Below are 16,565 nucleotides of genomic sequence, written 5' to 3' on the forward strand. Positions count from 1 at the left end.
GTTCGTCACTAAATTTGTCAAAGTGACTTAGCTTCTCCCTTTTGTTTCGAAGGCAATACTTTTTTTTCTTAACTTTGTAACTTATAATGTAGGTTTTCCTCCTGGTATTTCTGTGTTGCCTCCTATTCACATTACCTGAAATGTTTTAGCTAGTGATGCAAGTTTTCTGTGTTTGGTCTTATTGCTACTTTTGTGTAGACTGGGATTAGCCCTCATTTAATCGTCATGTATCGTTGGATAATTTTCTTTCAATTCAAATTATGAGATTAAATTTCTTTTAGCACACTGCGCATGTCTACAGGCATGCTTAAGAAGCTTTTAATTTGCGTTTGTAAAGATCTTTCTGTTTTTGAGTTTTGATTTGTTTCCTTTTTCTTAACATAAATGTGTGTAATCCAAGGGCCATTACCCTCTACGTTTTCTTTCATCGCAAAAGGCTACGTTCCATTACTTCTCAGCGTTCCATGCCACTTTCCACATCCATTCTGTAGTTGTCATGTTTCGTAACCTGTTCTTTTTACATTTTAGGCTGTGCTGTTTTGTTGAACCTAAGTTTTTTTACTGTGTTTAAAATTTCATTCTTCATTAGTATTATTATTTTTATTGTGTAATCTAGCCGTAATGGTTACAGTCTTATCCAGGCCTTAGGGGCAAGTCTTTGGCGAATTTCTGGGCTGTTTGGAGCCATTTCTACTGATGGTTGATCTGAACGAACAGAAACAATTCTCCTCTTTAACTCATTATTTATCATAATGTTCAATGGTACAGCCCCATCTTCTCACTCTGTGCTCGATCTCTTCCTTACTTTCAGTGGTATCATCTGCATACCTCACGCTGTTTATATTCAATCCACCAATCTTTAAAACATGAGGTGACTCAGTCCAGATTTCCTCCTCTTCTACTCTGCATACAAATTGAACAAGTGAAGCAAAAGTATTCAGCCTTGTCTTACGCCTTTGATAATGGGGAACCATTCTGTTTCACCAGGCTCAGTTTTAACGTTGGCTGCTTGTCTCAAGTAGAGGTTTTACGCATCACGACAGTAAGATGTTCAGGTATCCCTATCCACATCTTCTCAAAGGCCTTCCTGTAATCTATAAAGCATGTGCACAGTTCCTTTGCTGTTTCTATCATCCAATGTACGTCTCTAATGATGTGTCTGGTTCCTCTACCTCTTCTAAAACACTCCATGTATGGTTCTATACTTCGTTATGATTTTCGGCATCTGCTTGCTGGCATGTGGTATCAGAACTATGGAACAGTCCAACAGATCTCCTTTCTTGTACTGTACTGTATATGGTGATGAAAATGGATCATTTCCAATCTGTGGGCCAAGTTGAGGTTTTCTGAATCTATTGCTTGCCATATTTCACCTGCAATTCCATCTGTTCCTCAGGCCTATTGTTGTGCTAATGACTTTAGAGCTACTCTGACTTCATCTTCGAGCACGCGAGGTTCCAGATCAAATTTAGTCTCTTTCAATGAGTTGTCCGTTTTTACCCTTTGATTATACAAGTTTGACTTGTAATGTATGGAACTTCGCCACCTCGTAGACCCAATTATGTAATAGATCTGATTCCTGTATTTCCTATCAGATGATGTCCAAGTGTACAGCTGTTGGGCAATAAAAAGGTTATTAGATCCACAGAAACTGACAAGGCACTCTCCAGCTTTGTTTCAATCACCTAAGCTGTAAAGACCCAGAGCAATTCCCTCTTTACCTTTCCCAACTCTTGCATTCCAATCTCCAATCAGAAGTAACACATCATGTCTTATTCACAGTTCCTTTGCTGTTTCTATCATCCAACGTATGTCCCTAATGATGTGTCTGGTTACTCTACCTCTTCTAAAACACTCCATGTATGGTTCTAAACTTCGTCATATCATAGCAGCATTAGCATCACGAGTGCTCTGAAAGATCCGAGGCTCTTCTTTAGTAGCATATTGTGTGCCTTCCAACCCGGCACTGTATTATCATAACTCACTTCAGTCATATTCCATGCAGATTTCTTGGTAATACTGTAATCTACCAAAAGGATTTACCATTGCCTTCTCTTGTACACAGTGGAGTCTTTGCTGTTATCTGTTGCAAACATTCTCCTAACACCTACTGCCAAGTACAAGCGCTACTCTATGGATTTTGGGGGCATTTCCTCCACCCCGGGTACCATCACCCTGCCTAGAGAGACTTATGTGCCCGAAGCCGTTGGTCCCTTTAGGAAGCCGAGTTATCTACCACCGCTCGCCACTCGGCATGGAGTTGGTGGCCGTACAGTTGCTCCATTACTGTAGCAGGGATGCCTGCGCAGACACGATGTATTTGTCTACTGATAATCATTTCCACAGTTCTTCACAAACACACAACCATTTCACCCACTCAAAAAATACACAATGTTGTTATAAAAATGTATCTATTTTTTAAACAAAAGAAGAGGCTTTTTAGCATTACAAACTCGTGGAATGTTTCATAGGTAAGCAGTGTTTTTTTTTAATTGACCTGGTACTATATGATTATAATATATTTTTTCTCCCAAGTTTTAAAAATGTAAACAATCCAGCCGCTCTGGAAGTGAAAGGCCTACAGTTTTGGTAAATTACGAATCGAATATGAACTAATAAATAGCCTCCGTCTACAGTTTCAATCTTTCTTAGTTTTTTGTACATTTGTAAATAAGTTTAAAACTTTTGAGTGTATCCAGTAAAATATTTTGTGAGATATGTTCAATAACACATTAAGAGTATGCATAGCTTGTTACTGATTGCTTTTGTTTTATTGTGTACCACGTGATGAGCGTAAATGCGTGACGCACGGCCATCTCAGCACGGAGATGCGATCGAGCTTGCAGTGCCCTTTACAACAAAGTGCGAAGGATGAATCGCAGACCTGGAACACAAACAAGCTGGTGCAGGAACAAAGCTTGCACATCTTCTACAAGTTCATCAGCTGACTACAAATTTGACGCCAGATTTGTGGTTTAGAAAATTAAATCTAGGGCTGAAGTGAATTACACTCGCTGTTTGTCGTGATGATGCGCAAGTAAGCTGGTCGTCCTTTGAACACATTCCCCGAGTAACGTTTTAAGTTTCGACTATTACCTCGGCATTTAGAGCAGTTACTGTTATAAAGGCACATGGTAACTTGTTTCAAGTAATTGTACTGAACATAACGGGCTGGATATTATAAAACTGCAATTAATATTTCCCAAACCACTTGACGTAAAAAGCGACATATCGCCGTCTGCTCCCAGTCTGACGTCGTCATATGTAATGACAGACCATTAAATTCCATTACGACCTCCAGTGAAGTTGTATTGAAATCATTGCTCATTTATGTTTTCACGCAATATTTACCATGCTTAATTTGATGATGGATGCACCAGTCCCAGCGCGTTACAATGCTGTACCAGTCAAAAGCCTTACTGGCAAATGGGGGACATCTCTTTGTCATTAGATAAATGTCTCACTAATAATAGTTTCAATGGTTACAATATGTCCCCAGATCTTTAAAAAGTTTCATCTGAAAATTTTACGCAGAATAGTCACAACCTCTATTCTGGGTGTGGGGCCCCTGCCTATGTGAGTCCCAGAGCACACTGACCCAGTGTGTAACATCTGGTAAGGGTCCCAGCTCAGGGTTACGAGTGAAGACTTTAACGACCTCTACAGCGGAGAAGGTGGACTTCGGTACGGTGGAGATGGTGGAAGAGGCAGCCCTGTATTCAGAGATTAATATGAGTACAACCTGCTGCCTTGTAGGTCGAGGTGACTGGACACCAAAGGCTAAGGGAGAAAACCCTGAAAGAAAATCTCCTTCTGTGTTAGGCCCAGCAGGTCAACAGAGGGATTACTGAACAAGTTGCTTTCAAGAATAATACGAGCCTCGGATGTAGGAATTCACGGCGATGACATCAGTTTGGTGCGAATGACAATTTACAGTCTATAGTCTCTACTGGCCTGGAAATGAAGTAGAGTCTAAGAATGGAGTAGGATTTTTAATACATCAAGACATAGATGCTTGTAGTGAAGTTGAGTTTGTTAGTGAAAGGATAATTAAGTTACCTGTGAACTTAGGTGGGAAAAAGTACATTGTGATCCAAGTCTATGCTCCACAGGTAGGATGCTCAAAAGAGGAAAAGGCCAATTTCCTTAATAACACAATGAGTATGACAATCTAATTGTAATGGGTGATTTCAATTCACAATTTGGCTCACTCCACACTGGGCCCTCATGGAATGAGAAACAGAAATGAAGAGAAACAACCTGATAGTGAATAACACTTGGTTCAAGAAAAGGGAGTCCCATAAAATCACAAGATATACCTGGGATGATAAAATAGGTACAGTAATATTCTGATAGACCAAAATGTGTGGAAAAATGTTAATGATGTCAAGGTCAATCCAAGACCTTGGTGGAGACCATGGACTGTTGGTTGCAATTATTGCAAGAAAAGACCTCCCAAAGTCTGTAACAAAAGAGTCCCAAAAATAAAAACTTGGCGACTAACCGAGCCAAGTGTAAAGGAAGAATTCAGGGAAGGTATCTGCAGGTTGTTGCTGAGAGAAGAACTGAAATTGGTAGATGAAGAATGGGATACTCCAAAGAAGGTTGTGGTTGGTACAGCAGAAAAAGTATGTGAATGACAGAGTCAAATAAGACAACCTAAAGAAACTGCCTGGTGGAATGATGATATTAAAAAGGCTATCAATGACAGAAACCGTGCAAAAAGATCCTTATATCAAGCAAGAACGCAGGGAGATCAACATGAAATAGAGGAGAAGCTGTCACTTTACAGAAAGAAAAAATTACACGTCAAACAGTTGGTTGTAGCTGAAAAGCAGAAATGTAAGGAAGATCTGGCTACCAAAATAACGCAGGATGGAAACAAAAAACTGTTATACAGTATTGTTAAGAATAGAAGAACTCAAAATGTATCCATCCAATCTGTAGAACTTCCTAATGGTCAGGTGACTAGGGATAAGACCAAAATATTACAGGAGTTCCAAAGGCACTTTGAAACTTTGCTGAACTGTTATGAAAATGTCACTCCACTAGACGACGAACCTTATGATTTTGACAGCACAAATACCACTAGTCTGACATGGTTGGAAGTAGAGACAGCAATATCTAAGCTGAAAAACAACACATCAACTGGATCAGATGAATTACGTGTTGAGATGATCAAAGCACTAGGAGAGGTACAACAGTGGATGTACAGGGTACTAAATAGAATCTGGAAAGAGAATGTAGCACCCAATGACTGGAAGCAAGGAGTCATCATCCCATTGTTGAAGAAAGGTGATAGAAAGAAATGTACCAACTACAGAGATATAACTCTGCTGTCACATGGCCTCAAAATCTATAAATCCATCCTTGAGAGCAGGATTAGAAAATATGTTAACCTACACTTGAGGAGGAACAACATGGATTTAGACCTCATAGATGAACTATAGACCTCATTTTTGCCACCAGAATGTTCTATGAGAAGTATTGGGAGAAAGGTAAAACACTTATAACTGTTTCTCTGGACATCGAGAAAGCATATGACCATGTACCACGCAGGCATATATGGGAATGTTTGAGACATAAGAAAGTCCCCAATGACATCATAGCACGAGTACAACAATTATATGATGAAACCAAGTGTTGTGTCCAGGTCCAGGAAGGAAAGTCAGGTTGGTTCGAAACGAAGAGTGAAGTCCAGCAAGAAAGTTGTCTTTCACCACTTCTCTTCATAAACATAATGGATGAAGTTTTAAAAGCAGTTAAGAGAAAGGATCCAACAACTAATGCCCAGGTTTTTGCTGATGATGTAATGGTATGGGGTGAGACAGAAGCGGAAGTACAAACTAGACTAGATCCCCGGCTTGAAGCTTTTACAACCTTTGGTCTCAAAATCAGCAAAACGAAGACAGTTAGCTTGGTGATGAGTAGAAACTCTCCAACTGTTCATCTAAGAATTGGAGATGAGGAGATGGATACTGTAGACAACTTCCAGTATTTAGGTAGTGTTCTGCCATCAGACAATACCATACAGCAAGAGATTAGCAACAGAATACATAAAGCTTCCGAATTCTATCACGCTGTACATCAAATACTTTGGGATGAAACATTTCCATTAGTTTCCAAGATGAGCTTGTACAAAATTTATTTGTACCTATATTGATGTATGGTCTGGAAGCAGCAACACTCACTGGACCAACAAAGAGTCATCTTCAGGCAACAGAAATGAAGTTCTTCCGTTCTTGTCTACAAAAAACAAAAATGGATAAAATAAAGAATGTGGATATCCGACAACAGCTTGGATTGGAAAGAAGTTTGCTGGAGACTCTAGAAGTGAAGAGATTGCAATGGTATGGTCACGTGAAAAGAATGAATCCTCACAGGACTCCTCAAAAATACTCTGACCACAATGTTCCTGGGAAGAGACCAAGAGGAAGACCTTGTGAAATTAGAGATGTGAACTGGTGTCGCATATATGAGCAGCAACTGTGGATGGGTAGGAAAACTGGAGGAGGCTCGTACACAACCGCACCCGGCTTGGTGGAGCGAAGAAATGATGATGATGGCGATGAAATTTGGCATAAAAAGTGTGCCCGATATGCGAGTAAATACCATAACCCTTGAAGCATTCTAAAGAGTCAACAACAGATGGCAGGAGCATACTGTAGTGCCAATTCGGATGGGTGTAACAGAACAATGGAGTTATTGTCAGGCATGCCCCGACATAGGATCTATGTGAGAACGTTGGGGCATCGAGTGCTGAAACACATTGCTACAGGGATATCTCTCAATTGTAATGGAACCAAAGCTGGATATTGTTATGGCTCTTAGCATACTCAGTACTTTACTGAACATACAAACCTGAAAACACTCGATCATGGTGATGGGGAGAACCTCGTCAATGTTGCCCATGTCCTTGGAGAAGCGGTTCAGGATGCGACCTACCAACACAAACATCACAATATTCTGACATTATTCGAAATCCCTGGTTAATTATCAGTTTTAAGAGCACCTAGATGTGAAAGCTGCACATTCTAAGAAACTACCAAACCTTGCTCATCTTTTAACAAAATACAAGCATAACATTTCCCTTGATTCATCAACAGTGGTACAAATGCAAACAAATCACTAAAGCCCGGATTTTTATGCAGTAACAGGTTAGATTGCAAAATAATTTGGTTAGTAGGAAGTGTCGGCCACCCGTTCTTCCAAAATGTAGCAAGAGTAACATAAACTGTAGGGGTCCTGGTGGGCCGAGTCCCTAATATTTATGCAAACCCCATAGCATAATCGTTGTGAAGGTAGACGATAAGTGCTACTTGCAGGTCGAAAACCCAGTCAAGCTAGCGTTGCTGTAACAACCTGACGTACTTAATACGCTCCGTACGAAAAATCCTGAACATTTCTTCCAACAAATGTTTCAACGGAATTATAATATCAACTTGATTATCTTTTAGATCCATTCGACTACCATAATTTCCGAACTCCGCTAGCTTTGACATACGTTTTATCACAAGCAACACCTCTACAGAAGTTCCATTTTCTTCTCGACTTTCAGATATCCCAATCATATACATTTTAAACTTGTTTATTACATTCACACTTCCGTTTTAAATAACTGAAAGTGATTTTACCACCTTGGATTCAACTTGGGAATTGAAGAAACATCCTCCTTTGATGATTGTATTTATACTCAAGGCCTTCACAGTCTTAATGATATTATAAAAATATGGATCCATTTTAGTTTTAGACTCTCAAAATTTCATGTTTAATCACGTTTTAATCTTCAAAACTGTTAATTTCACTCTCTTTTAACATACTTTGGTGCATTATCATTGTTTTAGATGTTATTGTATAATGTTTTACGAAACCATTTTTCAACATTTTAACCTATAATTTATAAGTATATGTATTATTTTTAAGATTGATATAGGCTGATGATGCCCGTAAGGAGGGTGAAACATGTACCTTTGACTTTTATGTATTATGTATAAAAAAATATTTGACCATATGAAATAGTGGATCATATTGTATTGTATTGAACAGGTGGACTTATAATATTGTAATAATACTTGAGACAAGTGCTACTTGCTTCGGTAAGTTTGCATTCTATTAATGCATTAACATCCGGGCTCAACAAATCACATTCCACATTAGGTACAATATTACTTTATGATTTTGTACCAATTAATAATAGTGGTGGCATCTGCAATAAACATTCAGACTACTACCTTCATGTTAAGGCAAGTCTTCTCTGCAACTTTTAGGAAATTAAACAAGTGTACTCAACTATTATAGTTCCCGAGAAAAGTTGAGTTCAAGATTGAAAAGTCACTTTCGGAAATGCATCTGCCCAATATACTCAGAAAGACACAGTTAAGTATCCTTTTGAAATTTTTCTGCCTTCACTATTCTAATGGTTCATGGTGTGGGTTACTGTAGTCACGTCCTAGTTCGTGAACCATGGGCAACGGCTGAGTGGCCTAGTAAGTGGTCCTGAGAGTCGGGATACCAGTTACTATGGAATGGGAGTGGGCATCTCGGACATATTCTGAGTCGTGGCCCTCCTTGTGCTCAGGCGGCTAGGACTATACAATTCACCGGTGGTCCATAACCCGTTAGAGGAGAGATCCTCACTTGGACTATGTGCAAGTAGGGCAGCATCCTGCTTCATGAATTTACCGAGCTCAGAACATTTTAAGCAAGCCTCGGACCTGTGGGAGTAACGGAGTCCCACACCCATTTGAAAGGCGACGGACTCCTTGGAAACAACTTGGCGAACGAAATGGAATTCGAAGTGGGTCTATCAATATTAGTGGGGCTTATGGAAGAAAGAAAGTAGAACTGGCTGAGTCAGCTAAGAGGATGCATCTGGATGTGCTAGGAGTAAGTGATATTCGGGTAAGGGGAGATAACGAGGCTGAGATAGGAGATTATTAAGTGTACTTGACGGGTGTTAGAAAGGGAAGGGCAGAGTCTGGGGTAGGGCTCTTTATCAGGAATACCATTGCACGCAACATAGTTTCTGCTAGGCACGTAAATGAGCGAATGATGTCGGTAGATTTGGCAGTTGGAGGAATTAGGACGAGAATTGTCTCCGTGTATTCTCCATGTGAGGGTGCAGATGAGGATGAAGTTGACAAGTTTTATGAAGCATTGAGTGACATCGTGGTCAGGGTCAACAGCAAGGATAGAATAGTGCTAATGGGCGATTTCAATGCGAGAGTTGGGAATAGAACTGAAGGATACGAAAGGGTGATTGGTAAATGTGGGGAAGATATGGAAGCTAATGGGAATGGGAAGCGTTTCCTGTATGCTAGTATGGGTTTAGCAGTTACAAATACATTCTTCAAGCATAAGGCTATTCACCGCTACACATGGGAGGCTAGGGGTACCAGATCCATAATAGACTATATCTTAACAGACTTTGAATTCAGGAAATCTGTTAGGAATGTACGAGTTTTTCGCGGATTTTTCGATGATACAGACCACTATTAGATCTGTAGTGAACTAAGTATCTCTAGGCCTAGGGTAGAGAAAGTGAAATCTGTCTGCAAACGAATAAGGGTAGAAAATCTCCAGGATGAGGAAATTAGACAGAAGTACATGGATATGATTAGTGAGAAGTTTCGAACAGTAGACAGTAAGCAGGTTCAGGATATAGAAACTGAATGGGTGGCATACAGGGATGCTGTAGTAGAAACAGCAAGGGAATGCCTAGGAACAACTGTCTGTAAAGATGGGAAAAGGCGAACATCTTGATGGAATGATGAAGTGAGAGCAGCTTGTAAACGTAAAAAGATGGCTTATCAGAAATGGCTCCAAACAAGGGCTGAGGCAGACAGGGATTTGTACGTAGATGAAAGAAACAGAGCAAAACAAATAGTTGTTGAATCCAAAGAGAAGTCATGGGAAGATTTTGGTAATAACCTGGAAAGGCTAGGTCAAGCAGCAGGGAAACCTTTCTGGACAGTAATAAAGAATCTTAGGAAGGGAGGGAAAAAGGAAATGAACAGTGTTTTGAGTAATTCAGGTGAACTCATAATAGATCCCAGGGAATCACTGGAGAGGTGGAGGGAATATTTTGAACACCTTCTCAATGTAAAAGGAAATCTTCCTGGTGGTGTTGCGAACAGCCAAGCTCATGGGGAGGAGTAAAATTATGTTGATGAAATTACACTTGAGGAAGTGGAAAGGATGGTAAATAAACTCCATTGTCATAAGGCAGCAGGAATAGATGAAATTAGACCTGAAATGGTGAAGTATAGTGGGAAGGCAGGGATGAAATGGCTTCATAGAGTAGTAAAATTAGCGTGGAGTGTTGGTAAGGTACCTTCAGATTGACAAAAGCAGTAATTGCAGCTATCTATAAGCACGGGAACAGGAAGGATTACAACAACTATCGAGGTATCTCATTGATTAGTATACCAGGCAAAGTATTAACTGGCATCTTGGAAGGGAGGGTGCGATCAGTCGTTGAGAGGAAGTTAGATGAAAACCAGTGTGGTTTCAGACCACAGAGGGGCTGTCAGGATCAGATATTCAGTATGCGCCAGGTAACTGAAAAATGCTACGAGAGAAATAGGCAGTTGTGTTTATGTTTTGTAGATCTAGAGAAAGCATATGACAGGGTACCGAGGGAAAAGATGTTCGCCATACTGGGGGACTATGGAATTAAATGTAGATTATTAAAATCAATCAAAGGCATTTATGTTGACAATTGGGCTTCAGTGAGAATTGGTGAACGCTGAAAGGCATAACAGTCTATAATGATAATGTATGTATGTCACTATTCTAATTTCATCATCAATGATTTAGATGGTAAAATTTGAAAAAAAAATCTGGTTTTGTCATATTGTGAATATCTTTCATATTGTATTCTTCAATAACTGAGGGGAATCTTTCCAATCTTCACAAATCATATAATTTACATGCAATCTTTTGAACTAACCATTGTCAGTAATAAAATCTAAAACCCCAATTTGTTTAATGATTTCTGAAGAAGTCTGCTAATATTAATTTTCTTTGATGTAACACTTCTAAATCATTCTAAGAACAACGTGTTGACATAATACACCTTTTCCTGCCACTTCCACTTATTGCAAGGATTCACATTTGACTTCCAATCACATAAAACATTGTCCTTTGATTTTAAAATAAAATTAATCTGAGTGTGATACATTTGAATTTTTCTACTAATTTTTGTTCCAGTAATCCATTCTCACGCTCACAAATAACTTTCAACATTTCTTCTCATCTTACTGGACATGTTTGACAACTTCACACTTTGTTAAACAATTTAACACTAAGTTCTTAGTTAATCACTTCTCATAGGTTAAGGACTATCACAGCACACGTTCAGGCTTTTTTAATTCCTGCTGCCTTATCTCTCCCCAGAATTTCCCCAGCTGCATTCCTATAGGATTAGTGGACAGTACATACATACAATATGAACAGTTTATGACATTGCCAGAGCATCAATAGAGACTGTATTCAGCAAAATTTTAATTTGGTCATTTAAAAATCTGATCTTTAGAAGGAGTAAAATATAAGAAAATGGCAGTGAATATTTTTGTAAAGCTCACCAGAAGGATTGGTATTGAAGAAGGTCATGGTGGCGCGCGTAATGCTGTTGAACATGCAGTCGTGGAGCCGTATGGAGGCTCTCATGCAGGCACTGAAGAAGAGCAGGGAGCGAGCCATGGTGACTATGACAGTCCCCAGCACAAAGGCACTGTATATGTAAATACAGGTGTTGGTGTCCAGCTCTATAAGCCAGGGGTTGTACTCTTCAACGAGCATACTGTTAGAGCTTGTCTCGTTATGTGTCTCGTTCCTCCTCTGGGCGACCTTCACTTCCTCCATGTTGGTCCTGCAATAAATATGTTATTCTTTAACACTAAAAACAAGTGTAGACCAAATCTATGTATGTACATCATCAATGATTTAGATGGTAAAATTTGAAGAAAATATCTGGTTTTGTCATATTGCAAATCTTTTTCATATTGTATTCTTCAATAACTGAGGGGAGACGATCTTTTCAATCTTCATAAATCATTCAATTTACACGGAATCTTTTGAACCAACCATTATCAGTAATAAAATAATAAATAGTAATAATAATAATGGGCAGGAGCGCCCATCTTATCTGCCCTCCCCCGTTACACAGTGCAGCAAAAGCACGGGAATGTCTGCACTTCACAGTTCAGGTCGTGCTTAGAATATGTATTAAGTGTTTAACTGTCACTCCAACTGTTCTCGAGTTGTGAAGTGTTACTTTATAATGCCTCCACATGTGTACACGTTAGAGGAAAAGGTATTTACTGTATGATAATTGTGTGAAAACGGAGTCTTGCAGGAAAGTCATTAGGCGATTTGTAACACAATTTCCAGGTGCATGCCCTCCACATAGAGAGAGTGTGCGAAAATTCGTAAACAAATTCCGGGAAAGTGATTCTTTACTCGGTAAGAAGCAAAGTCTTAAGAAAACGTGTACGTAACGAGGAAAAAGTAAATTAAATCGCAGAAAGATTAGAACATACGCCTACAAAGTCCCTAAGACGACTTGGACAAGAAGCCGGGATTTCAAAGAGCTCAGCATGTTAAAATTGAAACCATACAAGGTAAGTGTAGTACGTGATCATGATGAGCGGGTACTTTTTTGTAATTGGATATTACAAAACATTCATGATGAAATAATTGATCCATGCATAATATTTTTCTCTGACGAAGCATGGTTCCATTCACATAGGTATGTTTTGACACAGAATAACAGATATTAGAGTACAGAAAACCCCCTTCGTATATACGAAGGTCCTCTACATGACGAACAGATCGGAGTATAGTGTACAGAGAATGGGTACAGAATTACAGGGCCTATATTTTTTCAGGGCACAATTAATGCACAAAGATACAGGGATAATATACCTCAAACCATTTTTTGATGAACTGACTGACATTGACTGTTGAAATGGATATTTTCAGCAAGATGCGGCCACCGTGCATACAGCTAATGACACATTAAACTTAATTGAGGAAATTTTTGAAGACCGTGTTATTAGCTAAGATAAACGTTCACATGTTCAACACATGTTTGCCACTTGATACATCGTCTGTCCAAAAAGCTACGTAGGACATGTTTCGACCTGGCCTACAGGTCATCATCAGCTAAAATAACGTAAAGAAGAAAGACATATACAAAAAACAGTGATACATAAAAAACTTGAGATAAAATACAATCAGCAAATGCACGATCAAACTCCTGTCAAATAGAACCAAGGGGACTGCTCAAGGCTTAACGTTGCCATCCGACAGACAAATCACCATCAACAGTGTCATATGACCTCACTTTATATGAGCACTGCGCAGAGGTTTGGAATTTAATCCAGGCTCTTGGCACGCAATCTAGTGATTAGAAATTGTATACCACCACCTCTTCTGGCCTGCTGGCCAACATTCTGATGGTGAAAACGTTTTCGACTGACGGGACTCGAACCGGCTAACCACGGTGTCGGACCGTTTAGACTTCAACGCCTTAACGATCACGGCCTCCAGGCGAGCTAGCCTTAAACATACAAATACTACAAATTCAGCACCGTGATTATTTTGAAAATCAGACAAGAATTTCCCGAGACACTGTAATGTATTCAAACGTGCTTCATTTGCCTACTGGGGACTGCCCTGTACGTATGAAACATGAGCTAGCACGTGACGCACAGAGTTGCTTCACCTTCTTCTGACTTCATACGACACAGTACCTCCTCGTTGGTGATGTGCTCTTTGACGTTGTACTTCATGACACATCAACGAGTTTCCAATCAAAGATCACAGCCGAGGGAAGAGAGCTGCCTTTAACACTTCCCAAGGCTGCCAGCCGTGTCACGTTGCTTACCACTGCGAGAGCCACAGGTCACTGCCGAGACCCACAATAGGTGTGAGGACCAGCAAGGTTCCAACCAGACACAGCATACAGCCGTTCCCCGTAGCAGCGTAGTACCGACGATACACGTCTCTCCTCACTTGGCCCGTGGTGCGTGTCTCCGCCACTTGTTTGGGAGCTGCTTTCTCCTCCTTTGCAGGTGGAAGGCTCTACAATACAGGAGACAGTCAAATTAATTTAGACACTATGCAACTCTGTAAAAAAAACTCAGTTCACACAAAAAACTTTGTCATACTCCAAATCTCACAAGGGGTTAGGAATGACATAGCAAGGTAACTTAAGGTCTACGATTTCTACATACAAAAATTCCACAGCAAGGTTGTAAAACTAGAACTATTAAGAAGTACTTGACAGTTGATAAGGGAGGCATAGAGGAGTTGTTAAAAAGTAAATATAATCGGTGAAAAATATAAACAGCCTATGGAAAGGGTTTAAAGCAATTGTTGACAGGTATGTCCCACTATATAACAGAGAAATAAAGAGATTAAGGAGGATGTTTAACATACCTTTCTATTTATAATATATTAGACACTCACCACATGACATTCATAATGTGTAATAAGCGGTGTGTTCCGAGCTGTCAGTGGAGAGATGCGATGCAATGACATTAGTACAAGAATAATGTTGAGCAGAGCTTTTAAAGATGAGAAAAATGATGATATGAAGATAAAGTTGGAAATCAAGAGGACAAACTGGGGCAGATATTCTTTTATAGAAGAGGAAAGTCAAAGAGTACTGGAAAAGTGATGGAAGTTGCTGGCTGAAATGATACCTCGACAGATGAACTGGAACTCCTCTTCTGTTGAAGCAGCCCCTTTCCATCCTTTACATCTGGACCTTCCTCCTCCGTGCCGAGCAGCTGGGCGAAGTCGAGCCCCGAGTTCTGTAGGTCTGAGTAGGTGCCTTGCATTGCCACAGCTCCCTATTAAGAGATATTCAATCATTGTCTCCTTTCCTCTGTACAGTATGTCTACAAAATTCATTAAGATAACTCCAATTAAGGAAACATTTCATAATTTAATAACACAAAATAACTGATGTTCCTGATTAGGTATTGCAACAAATCTTATTGCTTTGTCCTATCGACATTCCATCCTAAGAAACATATTCATACCACCACAATTCATACCAGGAAAGAAAACTGACAGATGAAAATTTGTCCCAGAAAACACATTCGTCCCCTCCACAATTCCTCTAAATAAATAAACTGCTGAAGAAGATGTTTACTTGGATAGGAGTTGCAGCCAACGACGATATATGTGCTTTCGATGCGGGTAAGGTCATCTCATTGACAAGACGTTGCAACTCCACCTGACGCAAGATGGAACACGTCACACGCACGGGGACACCAGCTGTCCCTGATTCCGTGTGTTTATCGTCAAGTTAATTAATAATGATGAGAAAAGAAGGAAGAAGTGGATTTTAACGTGCAATACATTGGGTGCTTTGGCAAATTTTCGGTGTGAATTTTGTGAGAATAGAAGCACATTTCAAAATGACTCGAGACTCACAGGTGATGACTAGTCCACTTAAGAACTTGTCAGTGATGTCAAATCTCTGAATTGTCAGTGAATACATTTCTTTACTTCATGTGCCAGCCTTCATTGAATTTTTTAAGTGTCACAATTTGCTGTCCGTACACAGTACGACCGTTATTAATTTTCTCATTTGTAACATTCATGTCTTGGCACCATCTCAAGATGTCTTCCACCATTCTATCTCTTCTGTCCGGCTCCATGGCCAAATGGTTAGCATGCTGACCTTTGGTCACAGGGGTCCCGGGTTAGAATCCCGGCAGGGCCGGAAATTTTAACCATCATTGGTTAATTTTGCTGATGCGGGGGTTGGGTGTATGTGGTGTCTTCGTCATCATTTCATCCTCATCACGACGCTCAGGTCGCCTGCATCTGGCGAGCCGAACTTGTCCTCGGACCCTCCCGGCACTAAAAGCCACATGCCTCTCCTCTGGCCAACTCAATTCAGACAGTCCTCTTCCTAACTTCCTTACAGCGCCATGCCTTCCTTGCTTGTCCTGGTCGTTACTTCTGTTGTCATTTATTCTTCTACGAGGGTGAATCAAAAAGTAGGTTACACTAGCTTGCCACAAGAGCACGCGTTTGTTGTGACCGTGGCCAAGCTACAGTAACTGCTGACACGGGTTGGTGTGGTATCCCGTGCAGAGCGGGGTAGGCTCAACGGCGCATCAACTGGATGTGGGCTAAACAGCTCAATTGCACGGACATTCATCGTCAAATCACTGCTGTATATGGTGAGCCCATGTATTGTATAGTAGTGTAAGCAATTTGATGCCCGACGCACGGATCTCAGGACGAATATCACAAAGGCAGGCCTGCAACGTCCAGTGCCGTTGCAAATGTGGACATGTGGATGGTATTATTAGAGAGATTCGGCGCATAACACTGCATGCTGATCATTTCGTATGGCACTTCTCCATTGTTCACCAGCACCTTGGATGCCTGCCGATGTTCACAAGGGACAACGTTTCTAATCATCACTGACATTTTTGCAACTGTATTCTGTGGAGGGCAAGGACTTTCTGTGGCAAATCATCACAGGGGATGAAATGTGGATCCATAACTTGATCGCCGAAACAAAGAGAACATCG

General features: G+C 40.2%; 1 protein-coding gene across 5 annotated transcripts in view; it reads right to left on the reverse strand.

Moving 5' to 3' along the window:
* Nucleotides 1–16,565, reverse strand: part of LOC136885720 (probable multidrug resistance-associated protein lethal(2)03659) — a 120,314-nt gene that overhangs the window by 34,693 nt on the left and 69,056 nt on the right. For all 5 annotated transcript variants that reach the window (XR_010861596.2, XM_067158449.2, XM_067158450.2 and 2 more), the window contains 4 exons: nucleotides 14,712–14,861; nucleotides 13,892–14,088; nucleotides 11,586–11,872; nucleotides 6,862–6,941 (listed from right to left, as the gene is read on the reverse strand). Coding sequence is in view for 4 of the 5 variants with exons in the window: in XM_067158449.2 (XP_067014550.2) it covers nucleotides 6,862–6,941; nucleotides 11,586–11,872; nucleotides 13,892–14,088; nucleotides 14,712–14,861 (714 nt within the window). In the remaining variant the exon portion in view is untranslated. The remainder of the gene's footprint in view (nucleotides 1–6,861; nucleotides 6,942–11,585; nucleotides 11,873–13,891; nucleotides 14,089–14,711; nucleotides 14,862–16,565) is intronic.

Source organism: Anabrus simplex, chromosome 14 (assembly GCF_040414725.1).
Source record: "Anabrus simplex isolate iqAnaSimp1 chromosome 14, ASM4041472v1, whole genome shotgun sequence".
Lineage (NCBI taxonomy): Eukaryota > Metazoa > Arthropoda > Insecta > Orthoptera > Tettigoniidae > Anabrus > Anabrus simplex.